The 19,601-nt window shown below is 42.3% G+C and overlaps 1 protein-coding gene across 1 annotated transcript in view; it reads left to right on the plus strand.

Moving 5' to 3' along the window:
• LOC311503439 (sodium channel protein type 3 subunit alpha-like) overlaps positions 1-19,601 on the plus strand; it is a gene marked incomplete at its 5' end in the record, with an annotated part of 157,899 nt that overhangs the window by 60,258 nt on the left and 78,040 nt on the right. The window contains 7 exons of the mRNA XM_084566154.1: positions 465-606; positions 2,867-3,064; positions 3,279-3,461; positions 3,544-3,801; positions 5,400-5,525; positions 10,156-10,276; positions 13,805-14,043. Coding sequence (XP_084422280.1) covers positions 465-606; positions 2,867-3,064; positions 3,279-3,461; positions 3,544-3,801; positions 5,400-5,525; positions 10,156-10,276; positions 13,805-14,043 — 1,267 coding nt within the window. The remainder of the gene's footprint in view (positions 1-464; positions 607-2,866; positions 3,065-3,278; positions 3,462-3,543; positions 3,802-5,399; positions 5,526-10,155; positions 10,277-13,804; positions 14,044-19,601) is intronic.

Raw genomic sequence — 19,601 nt, forward strand, 5'->3', positions numbered from 1 at the left:
GCATAAGCCGCAGCCTTCCTGCGATGATCAACGTCCGGGACTGCTGCACATCAGCGGATCAGATGTGACTGCGTGGGCGGGGATGAATGTGATGGGATATGAATGTGGAATATCAATTATGATAAATCCCTTCACTGCGTTCTCTGTTCCATCTCTCACTGACACATGTGGGTGGGTCCCGGTCGCACAGTCACAACAAGCCGTCGGTTGTAAACACTGATGAGGAAGCAGAGCTGATGTTTTTGTCAAAATGAATAGAAAGTTAGATGGGCAGGCGGAACTGTTGCCCTTACTGCACAAACCAGCGGTGTTAGATTTTTCAAATCACAGGTCATAGATACAGTAGTTATAATTACATAATTCGCATCTACAAAATCCTCAAATCTTGAAAATCACCTGGCCTTCAACTCCAGCGTAGAAATAAATGCAGATATTTCAGTTGGGGTTGTGTGTTTGTGTTGCAGAAAGTGTCCAGATGGGTTTGAATGTCTGAAGGCAGGAAGAAACCCCAACTATGGCTACACCAGCTTTGACACCTTTGGGTGGGCCTTTCTGTCCCTGTTTCGTCTGATGACACAAGACTACTGGGAAAACCTCTACCACCAGGTAACCATGTCGATCAGTCTGTGAATCACTTAGTTTTTGTACATTTATCATTTGCTTACTTCTTTGCACAGATTTGCATGTGTACACCAGGGCTGACAATCAATACTGATTTCCTGAAGTGATTTGGTTAAATTCATTTAGAGATATTTCCTGACGGTTCTCTCAGACTTGGAGCCTCTGTTATGTCTGCACTGCATGCATGCACTGTCCTGCCTAATGTGTTAATCAAATGTTTTCTTTTATATTGCATTTATTTCCTCTCTTCCCACTGCCATTTTATTAAAATTATCATTATATAATACATAAAGGCTATTAACAAACTGGCAAAAAATGTTTAGTATATAAAGTATATTTTGCTTCTTAACCAGGGACGTGCACAGGAATTTTGAGGGGCAGTTGCTCTGACCTGAAAAAAGGGCACCCCCCCCCCCCCAAAAAAAAAAAAAAAAAAACTCACGGGCTATATGAAGGACTGAGAATAACAGGGTCTTTATTAAAATATATATACACAAAGAAGTAAAACACTGTAATACAGCACTCAATCACCTTAACTACTACTAATAATAACACAGAAAAACATGACTTGAGTCATGAAAATCCCTACATCAATATCCCTATCAATATCCTATCAAGTCACTGATACTGTAGGTTTCTCCAAATTTACATACTAAACATGAAAACTTACAATACAATGCATTACTTCCATCATTCATTCTTCTTGCTAAAACGAAATGTGAGAAACTATCAGCAGACATGTAGCTTAGTTTGTCTAATGCCTAAAAAATAGACTAGGCTGTGTGATAACGGGCTGCTTGTCTGCAAGCTATCTGTCTGATTATTTAGGCAAAACGTGGCAAACTCAGAATATAATAACTATAAGGCTATAAGGCACACCTGAATATAAGCCGCACCAGCTGTAAGTATTTGAGTTCGGGAAAAGACAGATTGTGCCATAAGCCGCACCCGACTATAAGCCGCACCCGACTATAAACCGCTGGTGTTTTAATGTTTAATTACCGTAAGGGTTTCTTCTACCACGGAGGGAATTGTCGGGACAGAAATGACTGTTTGGAAACGCAAAGCGTCCCATTTATTTACTTTTGACAAACATAAATCTTTCGATCAATCAAACAAAAAATCAATCGATCAAACTTTCACATCTTTAACATTACAAACAGCATTCGTGCAGTGCACAAATAATACAACGGTGCGCTCCTAGCGCACTTCCTGCAGTCATAGTACTGTAGTAGTGCAGTATAACAAAAAACAAAGCTTACAACGCTTGACAAGGCAATAACGTTAAATGGCTAAATTTAATTTGTTTGTAAAAGTGCTTGCCTGTAACACGGCAGCAAAAGTGCAGTAACCCGGCTGCTCAACTAAATAACCAGCATCTTATTACATCGTTTTCGAAAACAGCCAACACAGCAGTAAAGGTGCAGTAACACTGCCGTTTACTGTATCAAAATAACCAGCCTACTGGAAAAGTCAGTTCTTAATCCTCGTGTCATCGTCCATGACATGATAGTGCGCCCCTGGTGACCGTCCGCCGTTGTATAAGCCGCAGGGTCCAAAGCAAGTGACAAAAGTAGCGGAATTTACGGTAATGTGATGCATTACTTCCATCATTCATTCTTCTTGCTAAAACGAAATGTGAGAAACTAACTATCAGCAGACATGTTTAGTTTGCCTAATGCCTAAAAAATAGACTAGGCTGTGTGATAACGGGCTGCTTGTCTGCAAGCTATCTGTCTGCTAAACGTGGCAAACTCCTGCCTGGATTTATGAAGATTTTAATTCATTTAATAAAACTTGATGATGATGATCGTTCGTTTGTTATACATCACAAACTCACCTTCTCCGACAACGTTGAGTCGTCTCACCCGACAACCCTATCCTCGACGTGCTCCTACTAGGGCCGCTGCCGGTCGCGTGCAGCGCTGCAGCCACGTAAACAGAGTTTGCCCCTACTGACTTTCACTTTCGGTGTCCGAATGGAAGTGAATGAGGCTTTGCGATTATTTTTTTTTTATCTAGGCCTACGTGAAATTCTACATCCATTGTACAATTTTATTTTTTTTCCCCCTCAGAAGGGCAACGTGAGTCGAGAAGGACATATGGGCAGTTGCCCGAGCAACCTGAGCAACCCCCCTGTGCACGTCCCTGTTCTTAACTGTGTTATTTAATTTGAAGTGGATTTACATTTACTGACTTCCTGCTTTTTATTTCTGGTAATATTTTCCGTCTGTGTCTCTTTCAGACGCTGCGTTCGGCTGGTAAGACCTATATGGTATTTTTTGTAGTGGTGATCTTCCTGGGCTCCTTTTACCTGGTCAACCTCATCCTTGCCGTGGTCGCCATGGCGTATGAGGAGCAGAACCAGGCAACCATTGCTGAGGCCTGTCAGAAAGAGCGGGAGTTCCAGCAGGCAATGGAGAGACTCAAAAAAGAGCAGCAGGTACCTGACGAACTGGGCGAGTATGTTAGTGTCAGTGTTAATGTGTCCTGCCAGATCCGATGATTTGATGACAGCAGCTCCTTAGTATGGGACCCATACTATGGGTCAACAGCTAAGGAGCAGCTTAAATTAAAGTTCCTTTTTTTATTTAATACCCAGATTGTTTGTTGAGTTTTTTCCAAGCCCGTAAAGACACACTGTAACTCTTCCACAGTTTGCCGTCCAGAAAACTATCGACTCTGACTCGTTGATGTCACCAGACCTCTCACCCTGTGGCCCACCATTAGACAGCTTAGAGGAGAGGAGGCGGAGCCAAGCGCTGGTAGGTGTGGCCGAAGTGGAGGCGAACCTATCGGAGGAGAAGCTGCTGCAGGTGGACATGATGGATGGAGGCAAGGTACGTAAAGATGGATATGAATTCTTATTTTCTCTTGCTGCATAGTAAACAACGTTTACTTTAACCTCCTCTCCTCCTCCAGCCGCTCCACCCCCTTCTTGCTCGTTCATTCTCCACGAGGACTCGGCGAAGCAGTCAGGTCTCCTCCATCTTCAACTTCCGTCTGAGGAGTCGGGGCTCGGAAGGGGAGATGGCTGACGACGAGTACAGCGTCCCAGATGATGTGGTGGAGGGCGTCGGGGGCCGAACCTACAGCGGGGGAACCTTCAGTGGCATCCTGCCCAATCCATGGTCCAAACGACGGCTCAGCACCTACAGCACAGCCAGCAGGAGCTCCCAGGTGAGCTGCATGTGTTACACTTGGAGATTCCACCTGTATATCTCCTGTTAATATATTATTTTGTGTCATAGCATATTGTAGTACTTATTGTAGTAAAATTAGTAGATTGTAATTGTTATTGTCTGTGTCTTATCAGCATATAGAGTGCCTCTCAAAAGTATTTGCAACCCTCAGAATTTTCTACATTTCTGGAAAAAAATTACTAAAAAGATCAACACAGTTTCACCCGAAAAAGTCACGAAAGTTGTCAAAAAGAACCCAGTCAAACACATTATAGCTGTGTATTTGTTTATTCAGGAAAATGAGCCAATATTACATATCTGTAAGTGCATGAGGAAGTGCACCTCTAAGATTACAAGTTGCTTTCAAGGCCAAATTAGAGTCCATCTGTTCAGAAGTGTTTCCAAACACTGTGATGAGACTTAGGACGTCTCATCACTTCCAAATCTGATCACCCTGATTTTCTTGTTTAGTTAAAAACAAAATCAGGGATTTGTCTCTTCACAACACATGTTTATGGAAGTGTTTGATGGCATGGAAAACTGAACGTTCTAAAGAGCTCCGAAAAAGAAATGTTGTTGATCATCAGGCTGGAAAAGGTTACCAAACCATCTGTAAAGAGTTTAGAATCCACAAATCCACAGTCAGAGAGGTTGTGAACAAATGGAGGAGATTTAAGACGACTTTTACCCTCTACAGGAGTGGTCCACCAACAAAGATCACTCCAAAAGCAATACGCATAATAGTCTGAAAGGTCACAAGGGGACCCACGGTAACTTCTAAGTAACTAAATGCCTCTCTCATCTTGCCTAATGTTAGTTTTCATGAATCCACCATCATGAGATCACTGAACAACCATGGTGTGATGGCAGAGTGGCAAGGACAAAGGCATTGCTCTTCAAAAAGAACATCTGGGCCAGGATAGCTTGCCGTTATTGATGGACCAATGAATTCTGAATTATACCAGTGAATTCTGAAAGAAAATGACATCTGTCCATGAGCTGAATCTGGAGAGGAACAGGGCCATGCATCAAAACTAGAAGCCCAAGCACACAAGTTGTTCAACAAAAGAAGGTTAAAGAAGAACAAAATGAATGTTTAGGAACAGCCAAGTCCTGACCTTAATCCAATAGAAATGCTGTGGAAGGACCTGAAGTAAACAGTTCATGTGAGGAAGCCCATGAACATTTCAGAACTGCAGCAGTTCTGTTTTGAGGAAAGGGCTAAAATTCCTCCCAGCCAATGCAGATGACTGATCAGCAGTTACCAGAAATGTTTAGTTGCTGTTTTTGCTGCACAAAGAAGTCACACCAGATACTGAGCAAAGGTTCACATACTTTTGCACCCCACGGAAATGAACAAATGACTAATTGTCTTGAATAATAAATGCACAAGTATAACATTTTTGTTTAATTTGTTTGATTGGGATTTCTTTGTCTACTTTTTAGGGCTTCTGGTAAAATCTACTGATGATTTGAGTCATTTTTAAGCAGAAATGTGGAAAACACTGTATATTGCTCAGTGGGACTATGAGAAACAAATATTCAAATATTCTTTACCAAACATTTGGTAAATTCTAACCCTGTGTGTGTTTCCAGGTATTTTATCCAACTCTAAACATCAATGGGAAGCTGTTTGTTGCCATGGACCAGAATGGGGTCTCCCCACCACCGTTGCAAGGGCAACTGCCTGCCTGCACCATGGAGAAGGTCAAGGAGGAGAGTGTGAGTACTGAGTCCTGAATGTGTGTGTGTGTGTGTGTGTGTGTGTGTGTTTGCAGCAGTGGAAACAATGGTGGAGCCTGCAGCCATCCAACACTCAGACATGTGAATTATGAATCAGCGCTTTGCATAACTCCACTCTGATATCATGGGCTAAAGACACACACAACACACACTCATATCAGCCAGCTCCGATAACAATGCTGCGGTATTCCCTCTATCTGCACACACACACTGTATATATCTGAGCACACATAATGTCACTGCTATGGCATCATGGGCCCAAGCCACACATACCAGCACAGGCACGCTACTGAGGTGTCTTTCATTTATGCACAACACACACACCAGTGTTAGGAAAGAACCAATAGTGCAGCTGGTATTTCCAAAATGATCCCAGGATCATCTAATAATTACTAGGAATAAAATACTGACTGAAGCCCAGAGAGTTTACCTACTTTCCTTTACCAAATATCCGTCAGTCACAGGAAACTTCAAATTTGAGCCAAATGGTTGGGGAGTCAGAGTGCAGAGCTGGATGAGCAGGCAAAGATGTTTGATAGGCTATGATTTCTGTCAATGAAGGCAAACATGACTTAAAAAATACCATGGTTGATGTAGTGGAAGAGGACAAAACTGTGGGGAGCAAGGGAGTAACAAATAGACATCTTATGTTGTATATATTGACATTCTCTGGAACCCGTAGCATAATTATTGATGTGTTATATATCATGGAGCACTGGAAAAAAACCATCAAAACTCAGAATACAGAGTTATTACATGCTGAAGTGTGTCTGGTGTGATTATTACCAGTGTCCTCCGAGTTGATCACTGGTTGAAGAGATGTTTTGCAACTGAAAATGGACCAAAACATCATATTCCTGATGTCCTTGAACAAACATTTTAGTTCCTACTTCTTCTTAGAGTTTGAATTTCCGTACTTCGTGGTCTGGTGCTGCTGTGTCTCATAGCGTGGTGACACTTCAGCAGCTTTTAATGCGTTGCCTTAGTTTCATCTTCACCTCCACAGCAGAACCTTACGAAGCCTGCAGCAGCTGAAGGGCAGACAGCGCCATGTCTTGAGGGACTATTTATTTTAAAACTTGTTCACAGTTGTGCCTTTCTCCCATCAGGCAGCAGGTTAGAGGATCATCTGGGCGAAGACGCCTGGAGGTGTTCAGTCACCTCCACCCGCTCACAAGCTGCCCCCAGACCTTCACTGTTACATAACAAGAAAAGTAGTTAAATACACTAAAGTCCACTTCATTAGGTACATCTGTGTCATCTAATTCAGTCCAGGATAGACTATTTTAATGGTTTAATGGAACCATGACTATTTTAATGGTTCTGCTACATAACCTAATTTCTGTATCTATAAAAACAAGCTGAAAGAATAGCAGCTGGATTTGCTGAGTTTTCTTGAAGACGTTTTATCCAAGTCATCAGTTCTAAATGACTGGTGGTGAGTTGGGGTTTTTAACATCTTAGTCCACCTGGAGCATCTTTGTATCCAACAAGAGAAATTGAACTTCTACGCCAAATATTTCTTTCATAACTGGGTGGTACTCCAAGTGGGCTATAATGCAGTACTGTGTTGTCTTCTTTACCAGCACCAAATACATTTTTGAGCACTTCAATGGCCTCGCCAAACTACGTTAGTCTTACTGCCAGACTCAGCCAATGACCCTATATACATTGTGTTGCTTAAATTGAAAATTGAAAGTTGCTTAAATTGAAAATTGCTTGTTTTGCCCTTCTCAACATGATCAACATCATCAGAATGACACCTCTATGTGAGATGGATTATTTCATCTTGGCCGAAGTCCATGTTAACATCATAACAAGCTGCTGTAGTGATCACTGTACATGGTGCCTCAGCTTCTCCAACATGATGTTAACATGGACTTCAGCCAAGGTGAAATAATCCATCTCGCATAGAGGTGTCATTCTGATGATGTTGATCATGTTGAGAAGGGCCGGGATGCACTGTCAAGACGACAAAACAAGCAATTGTTTGGGGACCTGTGTGAAAACAATACAGAGAAAGGGGGCCCACAAATGGCTACCCATTGGATTCTTTTGCAATAATAACCATAAACCCAGGCAGCAGAGAGGTGTGGGGGTTGCCTCACAGCAAGAAGGTTCTGGGTTCAAATCCATCGGCTGACTGGGGCCTTTTGGAGTTTGCTGTCGACATGTCCAGGGATAGGGTCCAGCACCCAAGAGGACAAGCGGTTGCAGAAAATGAATGAATGAATGAACCATAAATCCCTTTAAACATATTGAGGCCCTACATTGCATCAACAGTACTCCATAGTCTTCCCTTAGGGACCCCCTTTTATCCACCCTAGGGCAGATTTTGCCAGTTTGGACTGGGGGCACAGATTCGTGTTTGCTCCAGAGCCTAGGACTATCACTAGGGAACGACACAATCTGACACATCTGATCTTAGAAACCTTTTTTTTTTTCCTGCAGTGAGCTCTGCTATTGGGACAAATTTCAGTGTGTAGGAGTTTAGAGCAGCCCTAAGTTCAATTTATAGTTTCATGTTTTGACATGAAGTATTCCTGCTTCCACTTGTCCATGAAGTACGTGGACAGTCTCCCTGCTGCTCAGACTGATGCAGAGACGAGTGGGAGGAGGAGGAGGAGGAGGATGGAACGAGCACACACTTAGTTGCCTCGGAAATGTCCCCATGGCAACCCACAGCAGCTCAGTGCGCGGCTGGCTGCTGTTATTGTGTGTGTGTGTGTGTGTGTGTGTTTCCCCAGTGTTTCCCTTCCTGGCACACAGACAGAATGTTGGCGTCGTTGTGGACAGCAACCTTCAGGCCCATGCGTCACATCCCATTGGGCGAACAGTTACCAGGAAGTGTTATGTAATCACACCTGAGCAAATTAGGTTCATGCAGGTTCGTGTGTGAGAGGTCTGAAACTCCACTGGCACGTTCTCCTTTACAAACTGAGCAGCTGAACACCACACTGTGATGTCTGGTTCTATCTCTACTATCTTTGAAATTTGAATGTAGAAACTGTGACTAAAGGTTTATAGGTTGGTCGCATGTCCCTTCTTCACCGTAATTTATCTCTCCATTGAGCAATTTTGTGTCACATGTATGAGTGTGGCTTGATGTGGCAGCTCCTGCTAAGGGATCCTGAGACGTTCTCAGACCTGATGGTAACCGCTCTCTGTGTTTTGGCTCTGCCCTACAGTCTCCTCCCAGTTGGAAATGCCTGGGAAACCTCCACAGGGGAATGTCTAGGAAGCTTCATGATCTAATGGAATATCAGCTGTTTTAGGCTGCACAACAGCATTTCTTTTGGCCATGACCCAGAGCTCATGATAACCAACCAGGTTTCGCAATGACTAAATGCTGATAGCCGTTTGATTACTTAGTGTCATTTAAACTTTCAGTTCGAGAGGCAACATCTGAAGTTGGGTTTTAAGAGGAGTGTCGAGTGGATGTTTTGCAAGTTCAACCCTCCCGCAGCTCATTTGATACATCTCCAAAAATATCCAGCAGTGCTTTTAGTGAGGATGACAGAGCTAAACACACACATACACACAGCGGTGGCGCACTGATTTCTCTGATTCATTGAACAGCAGTCATCACCTGCTTATCTGTTACCGTGGTGACAGGAAGCACACACGCACACTGATGCAGAGAAATCACTGCGTTACGTTTGACCCGTTTGACCTGACATCAATCTGTGTGTGTGATGCAGTCACAGTGGTTACAGACGAGAGGAGGAAAGCTCACACTCATGACTGAACCTTGAATATGAGTCTTTCACTGTGCTGAAGGTTTTCAGCACAGAAGGTAATACTTTTCATTTATCATATAATATCATACAGAAAACACACATTTCTTTTCTCTATCAAGACTGACTCCATGATGTCGAGATCCCTGACTGATTTAAAAAAAATCAACAAAAGCCCTTTGTGACGTTATGCGTATGTTCCCTAAAGAGTGGTTTTGTAGCTCAGTATGGAGTCTCCAGTCGTTACCATCTTGCCTGACTCCACCTAATTCTCCCATCTATCGAAAAAAATGTCCAAAGAACTTCAAGCCTTGACATAATTTAAGATAAGATAAGATAGGACTTTATTTATCCCCGTGGGGACATTAAGATGTTAAGCAGCAGGGAACAAAATCCAAAAAATAGAGTAAGACAAGAGAAACTTTATAAATGTAAATATGTTAAAGGTACCAAAAATATTTACATATTGTATCAAGTTAAAGCAGCTAACCATTTATAACTACTAATACTAAAAACTGCAGTTGGTAAAAAACAGACTAATGTAAATTCGAAGGTCTGAAGTGGCAGGAGGCTGAATATACATAGGGTGAGTTGAGTTCTATAAAAATCCCTCGTACTGCCTGCTTGCCTCTAGTGGACATTAAAAGAACTGCATTTTTTGGTGCTGAGCTTCATTTTTCAGCCTCAGATTTTGCTGCTTGGTTGAGATTAGCACTCCCAAGGGGTCCAACCAACTATTGCAGGGCTTCTCGTTCATCTTCTTGTTGAAGTTAACCCCTTTGTATATCTGGGCTCTTCGTCTTGCCTCAAAAAGTACTTGGGAATGAATAATCAAATAAATGACCCTCTGTCTCTTTCTCTCTGTCTCTAAGGTCCCGACGTCCACCACAGAGCTCAGTACGATGCTGCTACCTCGGCCCTCCTCCATTCAGGGCTCGGAGCAGAGGGGGAGGGCACTGAGTGCTGCCAGCTATCTTACCGACGCCATGGAAGGTGAGGGGCAACTTCACCACAGCCACACAAAATGTCTAAAGCAGAGGCACTTTAAACATTCAGTCAGTTGGGCTTTGTTAGACTTCCAGAGTCTCCTCGTGTGCAGCTAGTGGACAGGAGAACTAATCACAGTAACAGCTCTTTCAGAAAGTTCAGTGGCCTCTGAACTTTTCCTGTAAACAAACTTTTTTATTTCCTACCAAAATGGAATAGCTCAAAATCTACAAAACCATCTGCGTGTCTCCTCAAAATGATTTCCTTTCTCTTAGGCCGCAATGACTTTGGCGCTAGCAAAATGCTGCATGGCCTTGGTTTTGTTTTGTGATGTGAACTGAAAATATTTGCCCCTGTGTGTCATTCATGTTTTATTTGTTTGCTTTTGTGTGTCGATATGAGCGCCTAACCTTGTCTGACTTTGTTTCTGAATGTCTCAGTTTTGTGTGTGGTTGTGTAACCACGTATTTGTCTGAATTTTACATCCAAGTGAGTCCGTTAACGCTTTTGTGTGCTTCCGTGTTTCCGGCTCGTCTGTGTGTGCTTGTCCGCGGGTATGATACAGGATTGTGTAACTGTGTCTGAGTTTGTGTCTAAGTGTGTGTCGCTGCCCCAGCCAACCCCAGGGGAACACTGGCTTTGTTTGTGCGACAGAGCTGGAAAAGCGAGAGAGACACGGAAACAGAATGAAAGCAAATGTGCGAGAGAAGGAGAGTGTGTTCTCCAGGTCACCCTCAATAACCATGCAATCATTCCAACTTCTTGTGTGTGTGATGATATTCATGTATTAGATTTTTTTGGGTGCATGTTTTTTTATTTTTAATTTTTTCCAACTCTGTACTCATGTATGTGTTAGAAGTGTGTGTGTGTGTTAGGGCTGCTGAGTCACTGTCTCTCCCCTCGGCAGTCGCTGCTCTTAGAGAACCGATCATTATACAGGAAAATACAAAAACCCACTGCTGTCCTCCTTCCATCCGGCCGCACACTCTTCCTTCCCTCTTTCCTGTTCTTTTTCTTAATCACCTCTCTTTGACTCTGATTTCATATTTGCTCTCTGGTCCAGAAAATAACTTTAATAGATTTAAAAATTTGTCAGTTTTTTTTTTGTTTTTTTTTTAAAGGCCTGTAATCTGAAATCTCACTTCTTGAGATTTAATTAGACCAAAAGAACTCGACTCTGACTCAAATACCAATGACTTTTGACTGAACTTAAGCCCTAGGACACTACCTTTATCATCCCCTATCAGATCAAAGTCTACAAAAACTCCACATGTTCCATAGCCTAGCCTGGAGTCTGGTAACACTCCATCTGGATTTCATTATGGGCATGTTTCAACCATAGACTGTAGAAAATATGAATGACCTGTCTCCACTTAATCCCACTGGTCAAACTGACGCTACAATTTCAGAGATAGCGCGGTGCCATCTTGTGAGTGTGGAGCCAGAATGGAGCCATGTTATCGATGACCCACCCATATTTCCTCCTTCATATTTACATTTGTGGTCTGCGCTACCTCCACCGGTTACAAAGAAATGTTGGATCATACACTGCACTAAATAAAATAAAAAAAATCTACTCTTACATTCCCACAGAACCACTGACGTTCCCACTGAACCATAGAGGAGTTGTCAGTGGCAACTGTCAATCATTAGATGTCACATCCTGTTTTTATAGCACAAAATAACTAAAATGGAACTTCTCCAACAAATTAACTCTTGAACATACATAAGCATTATATTAAGTTCCTAAAATAACAGAAACCATCTTTGGGCCCAAGTCCCATCCACTAACATGGAGGAGGTGGAGCTTATGACCTATACTACAGCCAGACACCAGGAGCTTCACACGCATTTGCTTCACTTGTGAGTTGTTGTCGTGGTGTCCACTTTTCTACAGTCTGTGGTCGGTCCTACAGTCTGCCACATAAAGCCCACCCAAATGATCTGATTGGCCTGGCAGGTCTTTACTGGAGCATGATCATTTCCTAACAGAGACTTTCAGACCAACTTTTCGCCACTAAAGATGTGTATGGGGGGAAGTTGGACTAGGTTCCAGGCTATATTTTCCAGACAACAGATGTACTTTGTATCGGTAGGACAACCATTTACTTTGCGTGAGCAGGAGCTAAAAATGCATTTAGCTCAAATTGGCACATTCACATGAGTACTAATATCCCCTACTTGAGTGAAAGTAGCATTAAACTTGATCAGTTGGGGATCTAGTGAATTTGGAGGCCAGGTCAACACCTTGTGCTGTTTTTCCTGTTTTTCTTTTTCTTTTATTTTTTTGAGTTATTCCGAAACCATTTTTGTGTGTGTGCCTGTGTCAGGCTACATCCTGCTGAGGATGGCTGCTGCCATCAAGGAGTCTCATTGCTGTGGGATGGGGGTGTCTGGTCTGGTCTAGGTGGGTGCTACATGTCTAAGTAACATCCACAACAATGCCAGGTCCGAACGTTTCCCAGCAGAACATTGGATTGTCACAAGCTAGTCAATGTTGATCACTTCTCCTGTCTGTGGTTTTAATGTTCTTGCTGATTATTGTATATACAGTGGGATAGTTTAGTTTGGGGGGTGAGTGGGTCTTCGTTCCAAACTTCGACTATGATCATGAACTTTGGGTAGTGACTGAAAGAATGGTATTGCTGATACAAGCAGCTGAAATTAGGGTGACTAGGCTGTCTTAGAGACAGGTTGAGGATCCCAAACATCTGGAAGGAGTAGAATCATTGCTTCTTTACATGAACCAGCCAGGATGCCTCCTGGAGGCTTCCTTTTCGGGATTTACCAGCCACGGCTAGGTGGAAGGAGGCACAGAATATCTCAACTGGCCTGGCAACACATTGAGGAAGTAAAATATATTTCTACTTCAGGGATACCATGGCACCACAGTCTGACTTCAGATAAGCAGATGAAAATGAAAACAAAAATAGATGGCTAGTTTAATGTACAACATATTTTCATTTCAAAATTGATAAATGAAAATAGAGTAGAAGTAGCCGTACAGTTAGAATTTTCTAAACTTTTCAAAGTTTAAACATAAATTTGGTAAAATGAGCAGAAAGATGCGATTAAGACTGAACACAAAATTTAAATGTGATCTTCATCCTGCAGTTTGTTTATTTTCTGATTTGTTCTCAATTTGAACAACAGCATTTTCTATGGACAAAAGTCACAAATAAACCTATTCCTTTTTTTCTGATTAAATACTGTAATTCACCTGTCTCAGAGCAGCCAACCAACTTTTCTTCTTTTACTTGGTTTGGTTTGCCTCGGTTGGGGTTTTGCCCATTGAACCAGATCCAAATCCAACCTATTTTATGCACTTTATTTAAGCATTCTATTTAATAACACATTTTTCTTTCTTTCTTTCTTTCTTTCTTTCTTTCTTGATTGGTCTATCTGTGTCCTGATGAACTGTCATTATAGTCCTTCCAGTCTTTTGTTTATTGGTTCAGTCTTTTTACCTTAATCCTCCTATTGATCTGTTATTTCCCAACATACAGTAATTACATGTCTTCTCTTGTCGTGCAGAACTGGAGGAGGCACATAAAAAATGCCACCCCTGCTGGTATGTGTTCGCCCACCGTTACCTGGTGTGGGAGTGCTCCCCGTTCTGGCTGAGGGTGAAGCAGCTGGTAAAGATCATGGTGATGGACCCCTTCCTGGACCTGGCCATCACTGTCTGCATTGTCCTCAACACGCTCTTCATGGCCATGGAGCACTACCCCATGACTGATGAGTTCAACGGCATGCTCACCATCGGAAACCTGGTAGGAATGCATGAGTGACTGCTTTTGGTGTCCAGTGGTGCGGAAGCAGTAAGGCTGGAGCAGTAATAGAAATATGTGGCTGTCCCTTTTCATTCAAAAGACATAATCTGATGCCACGAGTTGAGTAAAAGCAAGCTGGAAGAGGGTTCCAGCCAGTCTAATGATGTGCTCAGGTCCTGTTAGATTGCAGCAGTCTTAGGTTTGTTTCTTATTATCTCCAGATGCCTAAGTCACTCCAAGTGGAAACAGATCTCATTATCCTCAAGTATATTTGAATGGGTCTGATGGACACTCTAGTTAAGATATCCTGGACAACCAGGCTGAGGTGGAGATGAGAACCAGGTTTTTGGTTTTTGAAAGATTAGGTGAATCAAATGAATCTTGGCTCTGAGAATCTTACCCTTAACTTATCCTGAGTGAAGGAGTCTCCTCACCGGGTGTTTACCAAGTGTTTGTGGGCAAAAAACAAACTTCAGGCAAGTGAAGGAGGCTGTGACAGTCTGCATAAGTGACAAAGAACAAGACAGTCCAGGAACCCACCCGCGGACATTTAAAACCACCTCCAACCTTTTCAGACGCTTTAAAACATCAGGATTCAGAGAGGAATTGATTTGTGTGCTTTTCTAGAAAAATGGGTTCTGTGAAAAACGAGCGTGTTTCAGTATTAGAGCTGACAGAAACGGGTCGGATAGCTTCAAACCGCCGTGACTAACTCCAGTGTTTGACCCTGCAGGTGTGCCGGCAATCTGACAGGAGCTGATAGGTTGATGCAATATGGTAATTGGTTCACCTGAGGTGTGAAAGGCCCTCAGCCAAAATCAGCATGTAAATCACACCTGTGCACACACACACACACACACACACACACACACACACACACACCACCCACACACACCCCCACACACACGCACCTGTGCCTGCCCGGTGATGTCAGGTTTCCTCAGCTCAGGCTGCAGGCAACTGTGCGGGGGAGAAAATGGTAATAAAGTTTATAAGTAGAAACATTGGCTTTGAAGCAGCCTGCAGCAGTGGTGTTCAGTGTCTGGGACTGGACCCAAAGGCAGGCCACTGTGGGAGCATCATGTGGACTGAGAGGGATACATTCATGAGTCAATGATCCTGTTTTCACTTAGAGTATTTAAATGGGTGGTTACTGAAAGGAATATGTAAACAAGAACAAGTTCAAACTTCTCAAGCTATTTTCAGTCGTGTTTGTGCAAATGTCTCACATCTCCCGTGTCTGGACCAAAAGTTGCACTTGAATGCACCACAAAGACCAATGACCAGCTGGTTCATACAATCTGCACCTGAAAGGAAATAATTCTTCCTACCAGCAGGTGGCAGTAGTCTGTATTCAATTGGGGAAACAAGAAAAGCTACCATTAGCTGTGAGGCAAGGAAGCTAGATAGAGCTACTATTAGCTGGGAGCCTAGGAAGCTAGGAAGAGCTACTATTAGCTGAGAAGCCAGGAAGAGCTATTATTAGCCCAGAGGTTAGGAAGCTAGTAAGAGCAACTATTAGCTGGGAGGTTGGGAAGCTAAGAAGAGCAACTATTAGTTGGGAGACTAGGAAGCAATAAGAGCAATTCTTAGCTGGGAGGCTAGTAACCTAAAACAAGCTACTATTAGCTGGGAGGCTAGACACCTAAGAAGATCTGCTATTAACTTGTGGACTAGGAAGCTGGGAAGAACTACTATTAGCTGGGAGGCTAGGAAACTTGGAAGAGTAACTATTTGCTAGGAGGCTAGGAAGCTAGGAAGAGCTACTATTAGCTGGGAGGCGAGGAAGCTAAGAAGAGCTACTATTAGCCGGGAGACTATGAAGCTAGGGAGTTCTCTAAACTGTCCCACGATTCAGCGGGATCATCATGTTAGATAATATGTGTGGATTTCAATTTTCTGATTAGAGGGAGATGTCTTCTGTGTGACCTTTGAACTTTGTTGTTTTGTTTCCTTTTTTCTCCTCATGCTAATCTCTCTGCTGAAAATCCACAGCATGGCACCGGCAAATACCCAACCATTGACATGTTGTAACAAAGCCGCCATCCTAACTCTTCACACTTGTTCATGGCTATTCTGAGACACAGCCAGGAGATGAGCATGGTGCCCTTTTCCCACTATTCATTTGTTTCCATCATTTACACACTCCTATCATGTGCTGGGTTACGGAAAACTAGGGGCCATCAGGCATCAGTCTGACCAGACATGGGCCACAACATCTTTCTAAAAAGTAGAAAAGGTCTCTTGAGCTCAACAGAATCATCTGAAACCCAATTTCAAACAGTCATACAGAACAGCTGTAAATACTTGTGCTTTTAGACATGTTCGGATGACCTTATGTACAACACAATGTAGGTTGTTTGATTCATTCTAAATACTTCAGACATTTAAATGACAGAGAAACTTAGTTGAATTGCCTCATTCAAGGACACACCTTTTATTTTCCTAGGGTTCCTAGGGATTTTTTTTAATTCAGTAAATTCCACAGTAAGTCGACAGCAATAACATCACCTTAATCAACAAGAAAATCTGACTAGGTTTATGTACTGATGTCTCATGTTCACCTGGTCAAATGTTAGTTAGCATCCACATGTTCAGACAGCTTGAACCATCACCCCAAGAGACGTCAGGTCGCTAACAGTACCAGCAGTTATATAATGTCCCTCTAATGTTGCTTTCACCTTGCCTCCAGTTTGATGCAGCTTTATACTTTTGCAGCTTAAACAGTCTAAGCTTCTTCTCCATTCAAATTAGAACAGTCCAGGGATCAGATAAAGGCTGACTCCTGTCACCAGGATCCGATTGCAGTCCAGAGTCGCTAAGTTCTTTACAGGATGAAACCTCTAATCCTCACAGATGTTTACATAGCATTTAACTAGCCTTTCCGACAGACAGGAGAGCCTCTGCTATGTGTTTGTGTGTTTGTGTTACGTAAAGTGGTGTGTAGAGGATCGTGTAAGGACACCTCCGTGCTGACAGAATCAATGTCAGCTAAAGCTTTCACTGTTGATGTTGTTGGTCGTGTGCTCTTCAGTTTTACCTGTTGGGCTTCCCATATCAATAGTTCCATACACGTAAAGATGTAAAGAATACATAGCATTTAGCGGAGGCTTTTATCCATGGAGCTGCAAAGTGCACAACCCCTCCTGAGTGTATTTAATAACATCAAGGTTGTGGATTTGATCCCCATATGGACCAAATAACTCTAGGGAGTAGGAATGAAGTGGAGGATTGGGAGAAGGGCTTGTAAGTGAGAGACCGTGAGTTTGCACCCAGTGGGAACAAATTTTGTTAGCTTTTTAGGTGTCGTGGTTAATGAAACCTCGTAAGCTCACTGATTAGCATCCCCTCAGGTCCATGGCAAGTTCCCAACTCCCAAACCACTCCCCTAGCATTGCAGGGGTGACAAGTGGATGGGTTAAATGTGGGGCGCCGTTTGTAAAGTTGCACATGTTAAAATGAACAAACAATGGTTCCCACATTTACCTCCCAAAACATTAGAAAATGAGGTGTAAATTTTTTGTCACTTTTATATCACATTTACAGCAATATTTATGGATTTTTACATATTTACTGTTCTTGTAAAAATAATTGTAATCTAAATGTTAAATTTTAAATCTAAATGTAAATGTTAAATCTAAATGTAAATATTAAATCTAAATGTTACAACGCTAAACTGTCCAACACGTGCTACGCTAGTTGGATGACAAACTTGCTGGGTGCTATCGTTGTTCTGAGCTGGAAGGAGTCGCTGTTGCTGCCCCTGAACATGTAGATGTATTGCTGGAAGTCTGAATTTCTGTCAAAATCGCTCTTCCAATATTTTCCGCTGAATCACAGAACATGCAGTCAGTCAGTGAAGGGCAACACGGAGAGCGAAACCGCCGACAGTGATGCGTGCCTAGCGCTAGATATAACATTTAGATTTAACATTTAACCTTTAGATGTAACATTTAACATTTAGATACAACATGTAACATTTATATTTAACATTTACATTTAGATTTAACATTTTATATTTAGAATTAACAGTTATCATTTAGTAAATTTGATTAAAAAAAAAGTGACTGAAAAATTCACACATTTGTTAATGTTTTTGGAGCTACATGTAGCAAAAATTGCATGTTCATTTTAACGTGCAACTTTACAAACGGCACCCATAGTTAAAAGCATGGAAAGAATTTCCCCTACGAGGGACCAATAAAGGATTACGCCATATACTAAATGATCAAAAAACAGAAACTGCTTTTTCTGGTAGCTGTAGCCTGATTGATTTAACCTGGCACCCTTGATTTATGCTATTCATTTTTTTTTTTCTTTTTTGCTCAAATCTGTTAATTGTGTATCTGACCAATTTTTTCAATGGAAGTTGAAGTAACACAAAATCTACGGTGGTGGTATTTTGTTCAGTTTCAGTGAATGATTTATGCAGTATTGTTACAATGTTGGGTGGCACAGTAGCGTGGTGGTTAGCACTGATGCCTCACTGCAAGAAGGTTTCGGGTTTGAATCCATTGGCCGACTAGGCCTTTCTGTGTGGAGTTTGCATGTTCTCCCTGTGTTCATCTGTGATTCTAAATTGGCTGCAGGTGTGCATGTGAGTGTGAATGCTTGTCTGTCTCTCTGTGTTAGCCCTGCGATAGACTGGAGACCTGTCCAGGGAGTACCCCGCCTCTCGTCCGATGACAGCTGGGATAGGCTCCAGCAGACCCCCGCGACCCTTCACAGGACAAGCGGTTACAGAAGATGAATGAATGAATGAATGAATGTTTTGTGATTACATAATAATTTAGTGGGAAAAATGGATTTTAGGAAATCAGGAAATCAAAAGAAATGAAAAATTACGGTTCAGTTCAGTTTGATTAAGAGTCTCTGCGTGGAAAACAACATTTACTGTACATATGATGAGAAAAAGCTCTGCTACTGCCAGATACCTCTGTTCCAAAGACTCATCGGATGACCTACTTGCTTATATCATTATAAGATAGTCATATTGGTTAGTGAGTAACCTGTTGAACCCAAATTAACCACTCCAGTGATGGACTGCCATCGGGCTTAGACGACCCTCTCTGACCAGACTCAGCTTGGTTCATTTGTTCCATAATGGAGGTTTCAGAACAATGATCTATGTAGATGTGAAGTCCAGCAGGAAGTCCTTCTCTGTGGCTTCATCAAACCAATAGAAGCTGAAATTCTCCCAGCCTCCTTATTATCTGAGTCTTCCTGACTAATAACGCCTGAAAGAAAGAAACTTTCTCTTCTCAGTCAGCAGTGACCTTCTCGTCTCACTTCTGACCAGTTGGATTTCAACTTCCCCATCCGTGACTCCAAGTCCTGCAGTTTCTCTGCAAGACCTTGTGGACCTTTATATAAGTGTATTCTCTAAAACAAAAAACATATCCTGTCGGTGCCTATTTTCTCTTCAGCATTGTTAGTATGTGAGTGAAAAATGAGCTGCATAGTCTGCTGTAATGAAGTTTCTTTGTAGAGGAAGAGGCTGAGAGGACGATGGAGGATAAACTTAGGTGTAGGTGTGTGTGTGACTTTTGATAAAGGTG

The sequence above is a fragment of the Chelon labrosus genome, assembly GCF_963514085.1.
Source record: "Chelon labrosus genome assembly, chromosome: 18".
Classification (NCBI taxonomy): Eukaryota; Metazoa; Chordata; class Actinopteri; order Mugiliformes; family Mugilidae; genus Chelon; species Chelon labrosus.